Source organism: Gobius niger, assembly GCF_951799975.1.
Source record: "Gobius niger genome assembly, chromosome: 7".
Taxonomy (NCBI): domain Eukaryota; kingdom Metazoa; phylum Chordata; class Actinopteri; order Gobiiformes; family Gobiidae; genus Gobius; species Gobius niger.
Genome location: NC_136858.1, coordinates 17358117 through 17373073, shown reverse-complemented (window position 1 = coordinate 17373073; position 14957 = coordinate 17358117). Strand labels below are relative to the sequence as shown.

General features: G+C 40.9%; 1 protein-coding gene across 1 annotated transcript in view; it reads right to left on the bottom strand.

Moving 5' to 3' along the window:
- Positions 1-4116, bottom strand: part of LOC306965303 (ankyrin-3-like) — a gene marked incomplete at its 3' end in the record, with an annotated part of 96108 nt that extends 91992 nt beyond the window's left edge. The window contains exon 1 of the mRNA XM_079559619.1: positions 3280-4116. Within this exon, the coding sequence (XP_079415745.1) occupies positions 3280-3348 (69 nt within the window). The 5' untranslated portion in view covers positions 3349-4116. The remainder of the gene's footprint in view (positions 1-3279) is intronic.
- Between the last annotated feature and the right edge of the window lie 10841 nt (positions 4117-14957).

The window sequence follows — 14957 nt, the reverse complement described above, 5'->3', positions numbered from 1 at the left end:
CACAATTCCATATGCTTATCTAAGATGAGAGCAGTAAACACAACTTTACCTTGAACTACACAAATGCACAGACTGAACACAGTACTATCTTCTTCACAGTAACTCATTGATAAAGCCTATGTGACATAAATAAACAGACACCCAAGTTGCATGTTTCCACACAAGACACATGGATGAATACACAGCGAGACGCAATCACAACATTTGGTTTGGTGCTGATTTACGAGGCCTGTCATAATCTCCATCAGTCTGGGACCTTGAGTCAGAAGATGCCTGATTGTATCCTTGAGCTTCTCCCGTCACAGCAGCTGCTTCATGAAAAATATATTTGCGTGCTGCCGGCCACCAAGTTCACAAGTCCACCACCCCTCCTCCAAGCCCCTGCCCTCGCATCTCTCACTCTGTACTCAAACTGTTGCCATGGACACAATCATTAACACATCTGGCATAGTTATGAAGCAGCCGCACGTGTACGGGCCCACGCACATTTCTCTCAACGGCGTACACAACATGCAGGAATAAAATGCATGATTTTCGCGATACTCTTGTCTGTTTCATGGTGGCAGCTGGGAGCTTGTGTCGGAGAGAGGCTGCTTTTTACAGATAACGCACAAACCATCGACAACTTTTCATACTGCTGCTGCAATTCCATCCGAATATGTTGCGTGGGTTGGTCAAAACTATGAATCACCCAAATAATCTCGCCGTGGTTAGCGTTCTAGCCTCACAGCGAACAGGGATTCTCAGGTAAGGCTGAGCGATATATCGATATTTAAGATATATCGATATATTTTTAAATGAGATTCGGAATTAGACCATATTGAATATATCGATATAGTTCAAATTTGCGCTGTAATACTTATAGGCTATTTTTAGTTAAGATTTTGTTTTTCTTTAAATGCGCACCTTACGGAGCTTTGTTATAAAGTGTTTATGTTTACATTTAATGTGAGTTTTCAATCAAAATACTCATATTTGGCTTTGACTTAAAGGGACTACACAGGGTAAAAAAAATTTAAATTATGTATTTTCCTCCCCCTACATGTTCCAGCAATGTCCTATTGTTGTTACTTCGGTTCCGAAGTGCCGTCATGCACGAGCTTAAAGGAATAGGCCACCGTTTTTACATACTGAGATATGTTCTTACCTTAGCTTTGCCGAGTTCTTTAGGACCTGTCTGGTCTTTCCCCGTGCCTTCAGTCACGTAAACACAGCTCAGACGGCTCAAAACTGGTCAAGATAGAAGCTACCAAGCTCTTCCACATTTTCCCTATTTAAATATGGTTATGTGAAGTGTTACACTACAAAGTATAATTATACAAAATTAAACAATGTGGATTTTCTAAGCGGATAAAAGGGGGCACTCTATTGTAAGGCGTAATAATACCAGGAGTAATTTGGCATCCGCACAGTAAAGTAAAGATTACTGCGCAGTAAAGTGAAGATTACTGCGCAGTGAAGTGAAGATTACTGCGCAGTGAAGTGAAGATTACTGCACGGATTTCGAACTACTCCTGGTATTATTACACCTTACAATATAGTTCCCCCTTTTATCCGCTTAGAAAATTCACATTGTTTAATTTTGTGTAATTATACTTTGTAGTGTAACACTTCACGTAACTATATTTAAATAGGGAAAACGTGGAAGAGCTTGGTAGCTTCTATCTTGACCAGTTTCGGAGCTATAGTGGAGAGAGGGAGAGGCTAAATGCTAGCGCCGTCTGCGCTGTGTTTACGTGATTGAAGGCACGTGGGAAGACCAGACAGGTCCTAAAGAACTCGTCAAAGCTAAGGTAAGAACATATCTCAGTATGTAAAAACGGTGGCCTATTCCTTAATATAGAACCTGCAGTTATGCGTAAGACCTGAGGAGGCAGTAGTGAGTATAAAAATGACACACTTGCATCTAGTCCCTTTAATATTTCATTTCACAGCTCTCACATTGCAGAAAAAATATCGGGATGTATATGTCGTATTTCGATATACAACATAAATATATCGGGATATTACTTTTGGTCCATATCGCCCAGCTCTATTCTCAGGCCATGCTGGCCGTGATTTTCCCACGTCTGCTCCGACTGCAACATTCTACCCGACCACTAAAACATGTACATGATGATGACCGGATTGTGGTGGAAATTGGCCCAGGTTTACATTTCAGGAGGGGCATGTAAGGAAAGTAAACCCTTTTCGATAAAAAGACTGGGGCTATTCTGGATTTCATTTATTTCTTTTTATGATTATACAGCTGTGACACAAACAAAAATGGCTACTCAATCCCACTGAGAATATCGTGTACAACTTGTTTTATTTGCTCCATGAGGACAAAACCCCACAATGTGACATTAAGCTCTATCCCTGCCAATATATTATGTGTTTGTGTCAAGCCCACTGTAGCTTGAGTCATGTCAGAGCTCAAATGATTAAGAAAACTGTTTACATTAACATGCTTCCAAAAAGATACAAATCCAAAAACAGGCCCCTAAAATAATAGCATGTTGAGTTACTGAAACAAATCCAACTGGTTCCTCACAGAAGGAACCCGTGCCAAATTGTATATGACTAGCTATAAATATGCGCTCGAAAACAAACAGCAACCTGTGCAAGCACGGTATTCCTCTTCATAAGTTATAACATGTCTGTGGGCTGTCAGAGGCGCACATTAAAAAGCCTTAATAACTACCTGGATACATAACAACAGGAAGGGTGTTGCATAAATGTAACGTATGTACAGCCTGACAGTACAACAGATGCTTGAGCGGTGCGTGCATTCTGTTGCCCCCACCCTAACCCCTGAGGACAGCCCTACGCCTCCCGTCACACACTCTCTTCCTTCTTTACATACCAGCGCTCCCTCGGCCAATCACCTGGAGTCAAACAACCAGCCGGACCAGTCACAGCGCAGCCAGCACAATGACTTCTGGCTGGCGGACGTGCACAAGCATTCCAGGTGAGACAAATATTTCAAAGCGTGACCTGAAATATGTCCACGAAAAACATACAGCTTGTCACACATTGTCTGGTAAAGAAAAGAAAAAAAAAAAGAGAAAGGCGTTTTTTTTTAAAACACGTAAATCAAAAAATCTATGACGACAAATGCTGCTTGCTCAAACTAATGGCAAGTCAATACAAACAACACACACCTCAATCGCGCTGTGGAGCTTTTGGACCTCACCCATTTACTACCCCGCCGGAAACAGCTTTGCACTTTCGAATCAATCAATCATCCGCCAACTACGACTAAAGGAAAAGCAACTTGACAAAGACAGCACACTGTACCTTTTTCCCTTTCTTCTTTCGATGGGTTGCTTTCCCAGCACTTGATCTCTCCTTGGCTTCTTCACTCATGTTCAGAGCTCTCCCCTATAGTTCCTCCTCTCTCGCGTCTCACTTTCTTAATAATATCCAGCATGTAGGAGCCTGTGGAGCGGGGTGGCTGTCTTTCGCCGGGGGAGAGGTGCCACGGAGAGGTCCATTTAGGAGCGCCGAAGTCAAGGCTTGTTCCATGAGAGACGGCAGGAGGACTGTGCTGATGCTCTCTGCCTCCCCCTCCTCCTCCTCCTCCTCCTCCTCTTCTTCTCCACGCTCACAAACACACGCGCGCGGAGTTGCAAACGCGCTCGCCCCAGGTCCACTCCCACTTGCTGCCTTTTCGCTCTGTGGAGGCAGGGTGTGGACCGGGTGCTGAGGGGGGGAAAGCGCTTGTAGTGAAAGGATGTTCCGATGGATAACAACGCAGACAGATGAGAGTGGTCCGGAGTGGAGTGTAGTTAGTGTGGAGCCGCCTACCTGGACAATGAAGATTGAAGACAAAAGAACAAGGAGGAAAGTGAATGGGTGTGTCACACGGGGAAGTGTGAAACGCTGCTGCTAATGGGAGAGCAGAGAGTGCTGATGGAGTCCGGGCTCTTCAGCTCTGTGTGGCTCGTGCCGCTCCGGTGACGGTCCAGTGAAGAGAAACTGGCAGAGTGCGCGCAAAGGGGCACAGCGGATCATTAACGCGATGCATCAGGTCCCCTCCAGAAAAGGAAGTCTCCCCTCAAGCCTCGGCCCGGCGGGATCAGCTTACTGGAAACTAGAACACAACTGAGCAGGCACCCAGCACTGGCTCACTGACTTACTGATTGACTGGCTTGACTGAGGTGTGTATGTGGACTTAACTGAGTGTGTGAGAGTGACAGAGGAGAGGCCAATGAGCTGTAAGCAGGGTGGGAACTAGAGGAGAAACAAACAAACAAACAAATAAACAATGTGTTTGACAGCTATAAGCACACATATTGGGAAGTGAGACCACGCCTCTCCCAGCTTTCAACAAGCAGAGAAAACATCCTGCTAATGAGGCTGGGTCTGAGCTCCAGAAACACACAGAGAAATGGGCAAAAAATGGGAACAAAGCGTTGCCGAGCACAAAGCCGAGGTTGTGGATGAAAGCAAAGTAGAACAATGTAATATCAGAGAAAGAGATGGACCATGGGAAAGATGGACGAACAAACGAGGAGACAAAAAGGCACACAAACGGGGTTGGGATACCTCGGAACAACAGTGTCATTATTGTGGTGTAAAACATCCCTCTTGTTCCCCTGCCATCACCATCCGCTGTTCACCATCAACCTAACCGGCCAGACAGTTGGCACAATGTCCAGTCTGCCAACATATTACCATGAAGGCACATACCACAAAGATGGTCATTGATGTGCCATTGAAACAGAACTACCTGTGTCAATAAGTGCAACTCACATTCCAATTCAAACCAGCAATGCAAACAAACAGGTTAACAACGTTCATGAGTTAAAATGGTCGTAAAAATGAAACCAGAGTAAACAAGAATAGTTTGATACTTACAGAAGGCCAAATCTTAGAACTTAGAATTTAGACAGAAAACAGAGGATTCAAATCATTCAAAAAACAGGTCTCAGGTCAAGGCTATCATGGTCCACTCCGTCATCTCGCCTTGTTTCTGTCATCACTTTCCAATGAATTATATTTGAATTAACTTCTGTGTGAGAGGGTACAAGACTGCTTCATACGTCACTTACTCTGCTTGGTTGTTTTGTATTGGAGCTGTGAGTGCGAGTCTTCGGGCGTGGACTCTTAGTGCCAGCAGGGGTTAGTATTGATTAAGGCAGCAGACAACTCTGGCTGCCAGCCACTTTATAGGATTTATAAGCCTCACACCTAACGCCGGGAAATACCAGTGTCCATTTCTGTTCACAACAGTGGCCTGGAACTGTGAGATATTTCACATATTGTTCAGCTCAAGCAAAACCATTAAAAAGTCAAGGCAAAGACAAGAAGATAACAAATTACTTATTACAAATTATAAATCCAATCTATTACAAAGTTTTCATAGTAAAGCACTGGAGCTACTTTTGCCCATTGTTTTCACATGCTTTTGCTTTTAACCTAAACAGCTTAATGAGCTGAGAGCAGCAGCCAGTGTGAGCTTCAGTATCATTGTAAACAGACACTAAGGTTATCTCTAGTAGTACAGTAGGTTATCACAGTTTTCTCTCACTGTGGTTTCACTGAGCACACTTACTTATCAATTGTTAGTATTGAAAGTATTGTCTTCTGCTACTACCACCACTTGTATTGATACAATTATCATTTTATTACCATGGTGACGAACATAAGGCTCAAAAGGAGAGACAGGACATCTGAATGGTACAGACAATGTCATGCAATACGACTGCTATGGCCTAGACAGCTGTCTAGAATGAACAAAAGCTTTGATCAAACTGATCGTTCTATGTGATTTGTTGTCAGATATTGATAAGGACTTAACTGTTATAAGGTGTGGTAAGTAAATGCTCAAACATGTGTCTATCAGACGGCTAAAGCCACCAGTCCAGTGTATAAGCAGCTGCCGTGAGGCGTCTTCTCACATCCATCATGCTACGATCGAATGTCTTCGATCAATGTGTTGGACGCAGGGGCCACATAGGGTCTGACAGACAGCTCTTCGGGGGTTTCCCATCGCAGGTTCATGAAGCAAAGGCTTCCATACGTCAAACACTACATTTTTAGAAATCATTCATCACACACATTGTACGTACCAGCATCAGGGCACTGATGGGAAAAACATTAGTGCGTCTATCTCATTTCTGTCCATACAGTATTTCTGCATCTTCCAGTGGTCTTATCTAAAATCAATGGACATTATTGAGCATATTGGTTTGCAGTGAAAGCACTTTGTTTAAACGCAGTGTGTAGAGAAAAATGATAACATTTTGTACAAATCTGAATGGCTTATTTTGGATGAAAACGTCTGTGATAAACAAGTCAAGCAAATAATGGAGATCCAATCCAGATATTGTGATCACGACGTAACATGCTCACAAAAAGAAGCTATGGCCATCTTTTGGTCCGACAACAAAAAAGAGATCCTCAGACCCACTTTCGTCTGTAATTAGGTCAACATCGGACAGGTGCTCCCTGACTGATAAAGTGCTGTGTAGCTCAAGGACTTTGCCATTTTACTAACATCTCCTTTTATTGAGGGCATATGAAAAGCGACATTTACTTTTATAGTTAGACCAAAAAAGCTATCCTTAAATTAACAAATGCTCTATATTTTTTTAATATAAAAAACAAAAACACCCCAGCCAAGTGAGCAGCTTCTTTAAAACTCAATACAATTGCCTTGCATTATTCAAATCATTACTCCATGTGTCCAGCACTTTCATTGGGCAATACAAACACAACTGAGAGTCCACTATTGATTCTTCCCATTTACATTTTCCTCCTGAGACTATTTCCATTCTAATAATTAATGCTGATGGAGGCCTGAACATCACAACAGGTGCATGGATCAGGAGGCCTTTGAAGAATGCTATGTGAATGCAGTGTATCAGATGAGTACAGGGCGTACGAAGGAAGCCAAATAGTCTTGTACTTGCCTTGTGCATTGCTGACACTGCAATGACCGGAGACAGTTTGTACACTGCGGTCAGCCCAATCTCCCTGTGCTAAAGAAGCCATGCAAAACAAAACTTAAAAAACATTGTTACGACAGGCGAGACGTAAATGATAGCTTTTGCCAAAAAGTGCCCACTCATTGACCAAGGCAATAACAAAACCACAAGCTATTATGTACTGTCAAAATATATGTGTAAATACTACAAATAAATACTACAGTAAGGTGTGTCATGACAAAATTCCAATAACTCCATAAAAGCATGTGATGGCATGCTTTAGACAGTAGACAGTGGATTTAATGCTATCAAAATTCCATCATTTCTTTCCTCTTGGCTTTTGCCTTCAACACTTTGAAAAGATGGCTGCTATATTTAAACATTGTCCATTTATTTATAGAAGTTTGTCTGTGAAACTGTCAACTTTACAGTTGTGGATCAAGAAAAACTTATGTCACACTCACAAAGACTAGTGAAGTGATTCTGACAAATACAATGAGGCAGCATCCACTTAAAGTCATTTAAACCTTACCTTCCAGATGTGATGAGAACTTGTTGAGGGGCATTCCCAAGAGGACAAGGACAAGACATCAAAGCTGAGGAGCCTGTTGTTCACGCAGACATGAGGTCAGTGTGCATCCTTCTTATCATGTTTGCAGAAATAACAAAACGAGGCCTACCTTATGAAAGATCATGGTGGTGCGCCAGAAACTGGACGATGCAGCAGGCGATGTAAATGGACGCTGAATTTGATTATGTTTCAGTCCATTCCCAAACTGAGTTATGTTTCTTCATTTTAGTACAACCATTTCCTTTGCTGTCGTCTGCAAAAGTTTACTCTGACAGGCAACAGATAATGGGAAAAGAAGCATCCACTTTACTCACTTATTGGGAAGAACATTTTACAACGTATTTTATTCAATGTGCTTTTCCACATTTAGATGTGTGCTTTCTAACCACTGCATATAAACTAGATTAGCGAATCTAGCTAGCTATGCATTAGCATACCTCTGATAATCTATCCGCTTCAGACAGTCAGACGGTGGATAAAAACAACATGAGTGAATAGAAATAAATCGCCCTTTGAAGTTTTTACAATGCACAAGCAAAGAAAAATAACCTGTTAGCTTCTGCCTACGCTTCTAGCTTCTGCGAAGTAAAAAAGTAAGCAAAGTGTACTTTTCAGATGTTGCGGGTCTTTTCTGACATGTGATGGCTGCTGGAGCTCGACATACCGATGCCAAGTGACACCTGTCAATGGCCCAGTGATAGTGATACAGCTGCATATAACCATGCTCTTCGAAAAACATCATTGACGAGCTAAAAACAACAATAATAAAAACAGATTTCTGAAATCAGAATGTTAATCTATAGACCAGGAGTCTCTAGCCTTTGTTACATTTATGGAGAAAAATATTAGGAAACTATAACTTCTAAAAAATTTGTGGCGGCCCAAGGAATATTTTGACAATATTGCCAGTTTTTATATTGTATTACTATTTTTTTGCAACTTGTGTTCAACATGTTAAGAGCAAAAATGCATTTAATGTTTGATAAGTGTATGTAGAAATATAGAAAACCTACTTTGGGCTGAAGAGCTGCTGGTAGCTCCTCAGCTGCTGGTTGGAAATCCCTGCTGTAGAGAAGCCATCTGCATTTATGGATTTAATAGGGTCAGCATTTTAGTTAGAATTTTTAGTTAAACATTTTCCCTTGTTTTTGTGTTCACTTAGCCTATTTCAACCAAAATAAAAATAAATAAAAATGCATAGAGCCTTTTTAGCTTATCGTTGGGCTTGAGCCTTGTCACATAAAACTACACCCTTTGCCTGTCACAACCTGTAAAATCAATCAAGTGTGAGGTTGGAGTGTCTCATCAATAAAAGACGGCTTGTTTTTCTCTTCAGCACTGACAGATCCTGAAGTTACCACCATCAGGCTCAAAGATATCTTGGATGGTAAGCTGGACAACCACGTTTGCACTCTTTGTTGAGACATTCTAATGTCAGTGTCGCCTGCTGTAAATCCCCTCACACATGCCCTATCACATGCAGACAGGAGCACATGGCTGGTTCTGGACTGCTGTTCTGCCAGCAACATCATCACTCTCCTTCCAGCCTTGTCTCCATGGAGACAGGCTTCCAGAGCCGCGGCTTCAAACCGTTGTGAATCAGCACAGACTGAGGAGGGGAGGGGCGCTCTTTGTGTTTAAACATGACTAAAGGAACAAGATGAGCCCAGTGCTCCAACACAGAGGTGATCACAGCATATATGCAGAAGGCAACATACAGTGTCTAATGCTGTTCTTAACATTAAAATTATGTGATATCCTCCAAAGAAAGCAGTAACACATCAATCACCACAAGCCACTTAATACAGCTGCTCTATTGGCATTGGGCCTGTCTGCTTATGCTTAATTATCATGTAATAATACCCTATATGGTAAACATATTTCACTTAAACACCACTTAAATAGAGAAAGAGGGAGTTTCTTCATAATATGGGCTGTGTCTGTGTGCACAATCAATAATTTATTAATTCATTTAATAATTAATACTCTTATTTTAGTCCTGGTATGACAAGATAACTGATGTGACTTGATGTACTAAAATAGCATCTAAAGTTTCTTCACCTTTAAAAACTGTGTAATTTAGATTAGATTGGAATATAATCGAATAAACTCTTTGTAATAATGAAATAATAATAATGCCAGCCTGTTACGCATGTTTGCCTCTGAAGGTGCGTCTCACAACAATGAAGAGATAACAAAAAGACGGAGAGAAGAGAGACTGCAATAACTTGAGCCGAGGAGTGAAATTCATTTGACGGTCTCCAATTAGTGCCATTCAGAAAGAGCAGTGGACCAAAACCCAGCTTACTAAAGGAGGGCAGAAGTAGGTACTGGGTCGGATAAAGGCAAGAGTGGAACAGGAGCCAACAGAAGCCAAGTGCTGATGCAATGATTGCTTTGCTGAAGAAGGCTGCTTTCGTGTTTGTTGAGTCAAATCAACTTCTCAGTGCTGTGTGTCAGTGCTGCAGAAAGACAGAAGCAGTATCAGCTCTAATCCTCCATGATAAATGCTCTAACAGCTGGACACTTCTCCACTCAGGACAATGTCAGAAGTGTTTAGTGGAGACTGTTTTCGAGCCTAGGCAATGGATCTGCTAGAGCCTCTGTGTGTTTAGTAGAGGCTTTAAGAAGCAGCGGAAGGGAAGGCTTTCATGGGTTTAGCACCTTCACCTTAACTAGGAGCAACACAGTCTTCATCACATTTATAGACACCCACATACACCCCGGCATAAAAATAAACGAGGGTGTCCACGGAGCTCACATTCACACCATACCGTTTGTGTGTACGATTACAGAGGAAGTGGCCTTTCAGAAAGGTCAAAGTTTTTGAAAGAAAATCATAAGTCAGTCATATTTTAAGTACCATAAATAAAACAAGCTAAAACGTTGGCTGCCATAGCACTAACTGGGAAGTTTACCACCCAAGTGTAGGGTACCTTGCACAGAGCAATGCTGGGGACAACGGATTACAAAAGTAACAAGTTACAAAAAAATGTATTTCTTTTTTCAGTAACTAAGGAATATAACATATTACTTACACAGATTACCAGTATATATTAGTCATTACAATTCAAGTAAGTCGAGTTACAAGTGCATTTAAATGTATGAACAAAACTTCCCCCAAATAACGGGCACTGGTGTATAAGATGTGCAGTTGCGTGTAGCTAATGTTGTCAAAACAAAGCAGAGAGAATGGGGGAAAGAGAAGGAAAAGGAAATCTTTGCACTTTTACTCAGTGGAATTATTACTATTTTCAGTTTATATTTTGCCAAAAGTAACTCAGAAGTAATTCAAAGTACATTACTATATATTACACAGCTACATATTTGAAACAGTAATATGTAATACGAACATAATACATTTTTATAGCTGTAACTACTAATACAGAATATATTACAGTTTTAAAGTAACTTGCCCATCATTGACACAGAGTACCATTAATTAAGTACATGCTTTCAAACATTTTAATCATTTGATTTTGACATATAGCCCAGTATAGAATCTGCAGTCAATATATTGCCTTTTTTGTGAAAAGTATGCAAAGCCTGGTATAGGTGCCACTGATGGCACTCAATTTAATTATGATGATCGGCAATAGGAGCTGATCATCATTATTATATCATCATTGTTTTTCAATATCTAATTTTGCTTTATTTTTTAAAGAATAAACTAAAAGTGTCATGGGTTTTGACAGACTGATAAGACAGCAAGAAAATAGGCTATATTATGTCTGTAATGTACTAGAAAACAGGAATTTACAGATAATTAGTTAAAACTTTGTCGCAAAAATGTTGTACTATTAAGTGAAGCGACACCTTTACAAACCTTATGCACTGTAAAATAATATAGAAAAACTTCACTGTGCTGCAAACAAACTAACAAAAAACTAAATATAATTTTGAGTTTTGTGCCGGTGTATAGGCGGGATGATCTTTCCGATGTAGTGTCTATGTGGTACAAAAGCTGTCATAGCAGCTGAAATATATATATTTTAAAGAATGCCAAAAGCAACTCTGCTAGTGTTTATAGGTGTGTGGCTTCTATTCCTGGCTTGCAAATAGCTGTGTATGGGCAAGTCAAGGCATAGCTTTTTTTTTTTTTCACTTTTGGAAATCAATTAACAGGAACATGAACAGAGTGCAAGAAAAACAACACGTCAATCTGCAAACTGCCATGGCTGTGTGAAGGATGAAAAACAGGTTGAGTGAATCCTAAAGTGAACCTTGCCAAGCCCTAATGATTATAGAAGATTGCTGGGCCTTTGACGTAAACGAAGCAAGCACAGACTAAACAGACCGCAAGTGCCATACAAGAGCTGACGAATAAAGGCAGCCAAATGCCAAAACTCTCAATGGCCCCAAGGAACATTGTTGTGTGTCATTAAAGCTGCTGTTTAAACATCAGCTAAAACATCAATGGTGTTCACCGCCTGTTGTGAGCCTGGTGCACACAAAGATTTTCCATGTGGTTCTTGTAGCCCATAGACAGATTAACACATTGCGCTTGGAGGACTGATAATGAGAAATTGGCACTTACAGATTGTTTGTAAGAAATGAACGGCATTATGTACTAGCGTGAATATAATTATCATATTGGAGGGGAGTGTGGCATCTTTGACTTCCATAGCAATGAGGGTCACACTAATTACAGAAAAAGAGGCAACATAGTGTGCATTTTTTCCATAGTAAACATAGTTAAGCTTCTGCCCTAACAGGATCAAGTTAGCCAGGTGTTTCTCCAGAAGCTAGTTCTTTCTTGCACATTTTTTCGCTATTTTTGGTATTAGCTCACAAAAGCTTAGCCAAGGCACACAAATGATCAGGCAGAAAACATGATGAGAGCAGGAGGAAGGCAGTATCACAGGGTTGCCTTGGTAACAACACTAAACCGGCACGCACTCTCCATGGTAACCGAGAGCCGATGAGGGAATACAGTGCAGACAGTATCGAGGCCAGGGGGATACTGTACATATGTTGCTTTGTGTGTAGATTACTTACCACACACATGCATGTTTCTGTTATTGTGTCATCTGAAATATCCAAATACGCTGGTGATGTTCTACTAGGCCAAATGCCATGTCTGAAAACTAACCTCAAAGGATGTTGGCTATATTGGTAAAGTTTGTCACCAAGAGGGACAAACGAGGAGGTATCCGGGAAAGTCTCAAAGGCAAGCCACACATGCCTTCTGTCCCCACTATTGTTACGGCTAATGGAAGTTCACTGGAGAATAAAAAAAAAGACTAAATGCTAAGTTCTGCCCAGAAGATGGTGAGAGACTGTTGTGGAGTGGAAGGAGCCGAGGAAGCTGCACAGGAAGAGGAAGGAGCTGATCAGTGCAGGACACCACGCTCTGAAACAGGGACAAACCCAGGAGGTGCTGCACCGTTTCAGAGGATCAGAGGAGACTGAAGGCAGCCAGCCAGGTTTCCTGAACACCTGAACACAATTTCGTTGTATGGTTGTTCAATGATAAATGACTTACTTACTTACTTAAAAAAGGAAAGGAAAAAGCACATACATCGCACCCCTTCTTTCCACAAGAAACCAAAACAGAAACAAGGCTAAAACAAAAACAGACATAAAATAAACAAAATAATTTCCAGTTTACAGGGTAGGATTTTGATGACATTTCAAATAGGATTGTGTGCCATGTGTGACATGAGCAAGGATGGAAATCAGCAGAAAACTAGACTCATTTTAGATACAGTGTAAGTCCTACAGCATTATCCTTAGTCCAATTAGGCTCTTAAAGTCTTCTGAAAGTAAAGATAAGCTTTTTTGGTGATTGATTTTGGTGCAGTCTTTCTACTTGGGGCAGTGGGATGGCCGCTCCAACTGTATCCCTCTGTCCAATACCCACTAGCCACTAAATGACAAGTAGAACAAGAACAGCTAAAGTCGTCTACTTCAGACCACAGGAAGACGGAGCATTGTATCATAGCATAGAGAGCAACAGGTACCGGCGTGGGATTAGAGAAGCCATCCATACGGAAACACCCTCGTGCGTACCAACTTTTTCACACTTGGAATAGTTCTGAAGTAGAAGTCGGACTGCAGATGGAGCTGTTGTCCTACTGCTTCAAGTAGAAACATGTACATAAAGGTATTAACAAAATCACACAGGTCTGGCTACACAAAATTGATCATCAGAGCATTTAGTCAAGATTCCTTTAGTCAACAAGTAGCTCAGAAGCTACAGTAGTTCTTCAGTCTTTTCCAAGTAGCTCAACATTTATGCATAAGCTTGAAACAGCTTAAACCTGATTTTTCTTGTGTGAAAAAAAAAGAAGTGAAATTTTGGTTTGGGACCAAACTCGTTTCTAGCTCTCACAATCTCTCCTGCACATGCCAATTGTTCAAGCAAATTAATTATATTCACGTTTCACGCCCATGTACAGCTTTGAGCGGTGATAAAGTGAAGCAACAGGGACCACCCCCAAAATAAATTGCACTAATTTACATTCTACGTCTATGTTCTCAGCTTTAAGATCACTGTCCTGGATATTCATTCATTTCTTTTATTCCTTTCATGAAAATGTCATTGTCACATTCTATGATCAGAAATCAAAATCAGAAAACAAAATATATTGATGGATTTTCATGGTGCACCAAATGATCGAGTTATGAACATGTTATAAACACAACATTAGCCTTAAAAACTAAAAACTTAAACTTAAAAAGTGTAGCAGGGTCCTATCTGAAAACATTTGCATTTCTTTTATTTAATCTTTATTTAACCAGGAAAGTCCCAACTGTTTTTAGGGGGGTCCTGGCCCCACACAGGACCCTATTGCACTTTTTAGTGGAAACCTGCTGAACCAAACTCCACAGTTTGGCCACGCCTATTGTGGGAATGAAACCCAGGACCATCGCTAGACTTGCTGCTGCTTCTGTCCGTCTTGGATCTGCCGTCCTCATGTTTAACTGGCACCCAGAGGTGCACGGCCTAAAATTTTAAATTTGGCTAAAGAAAGTAAAACAGAAGAGGAACAAGTGAATCTTACCAAGGATAAAATGGATTTGGTTTGGACTGGGCCATGCAACTGAGAATAACGCTAGCATAACGCTTAATGTGGAAACATTATATAAACAATATCCTTCCATACAAATGCTGATGTCTCCGTTTGCTTACTACTGCTCAATGCTCATACTTACAACATCTAGCAAGGTTTAGATACACAGAGAAAATATAAAAGGGTTGATAGTTTGCTACATTGTTACTTTCTCTTGGCTGTGATTCAGTGTTTCACACTGAGTGCTATCTGTAGGTTAGGTTTAACAAAAGTGAACTTTGAAAGATAAATATGCTTAAAGGGAAAGGCAACTTGCATGCTCCTGTTATCTATTGTACAATGTGTGAGAATGGGCCTTGCTTCATTGTGCAGATTGTTTCAAAAATGACATATCACCAGACAACAACTGCTGATGCTACAAGGCCACGGACAACTGTGTGTACACTGTCTCCTATA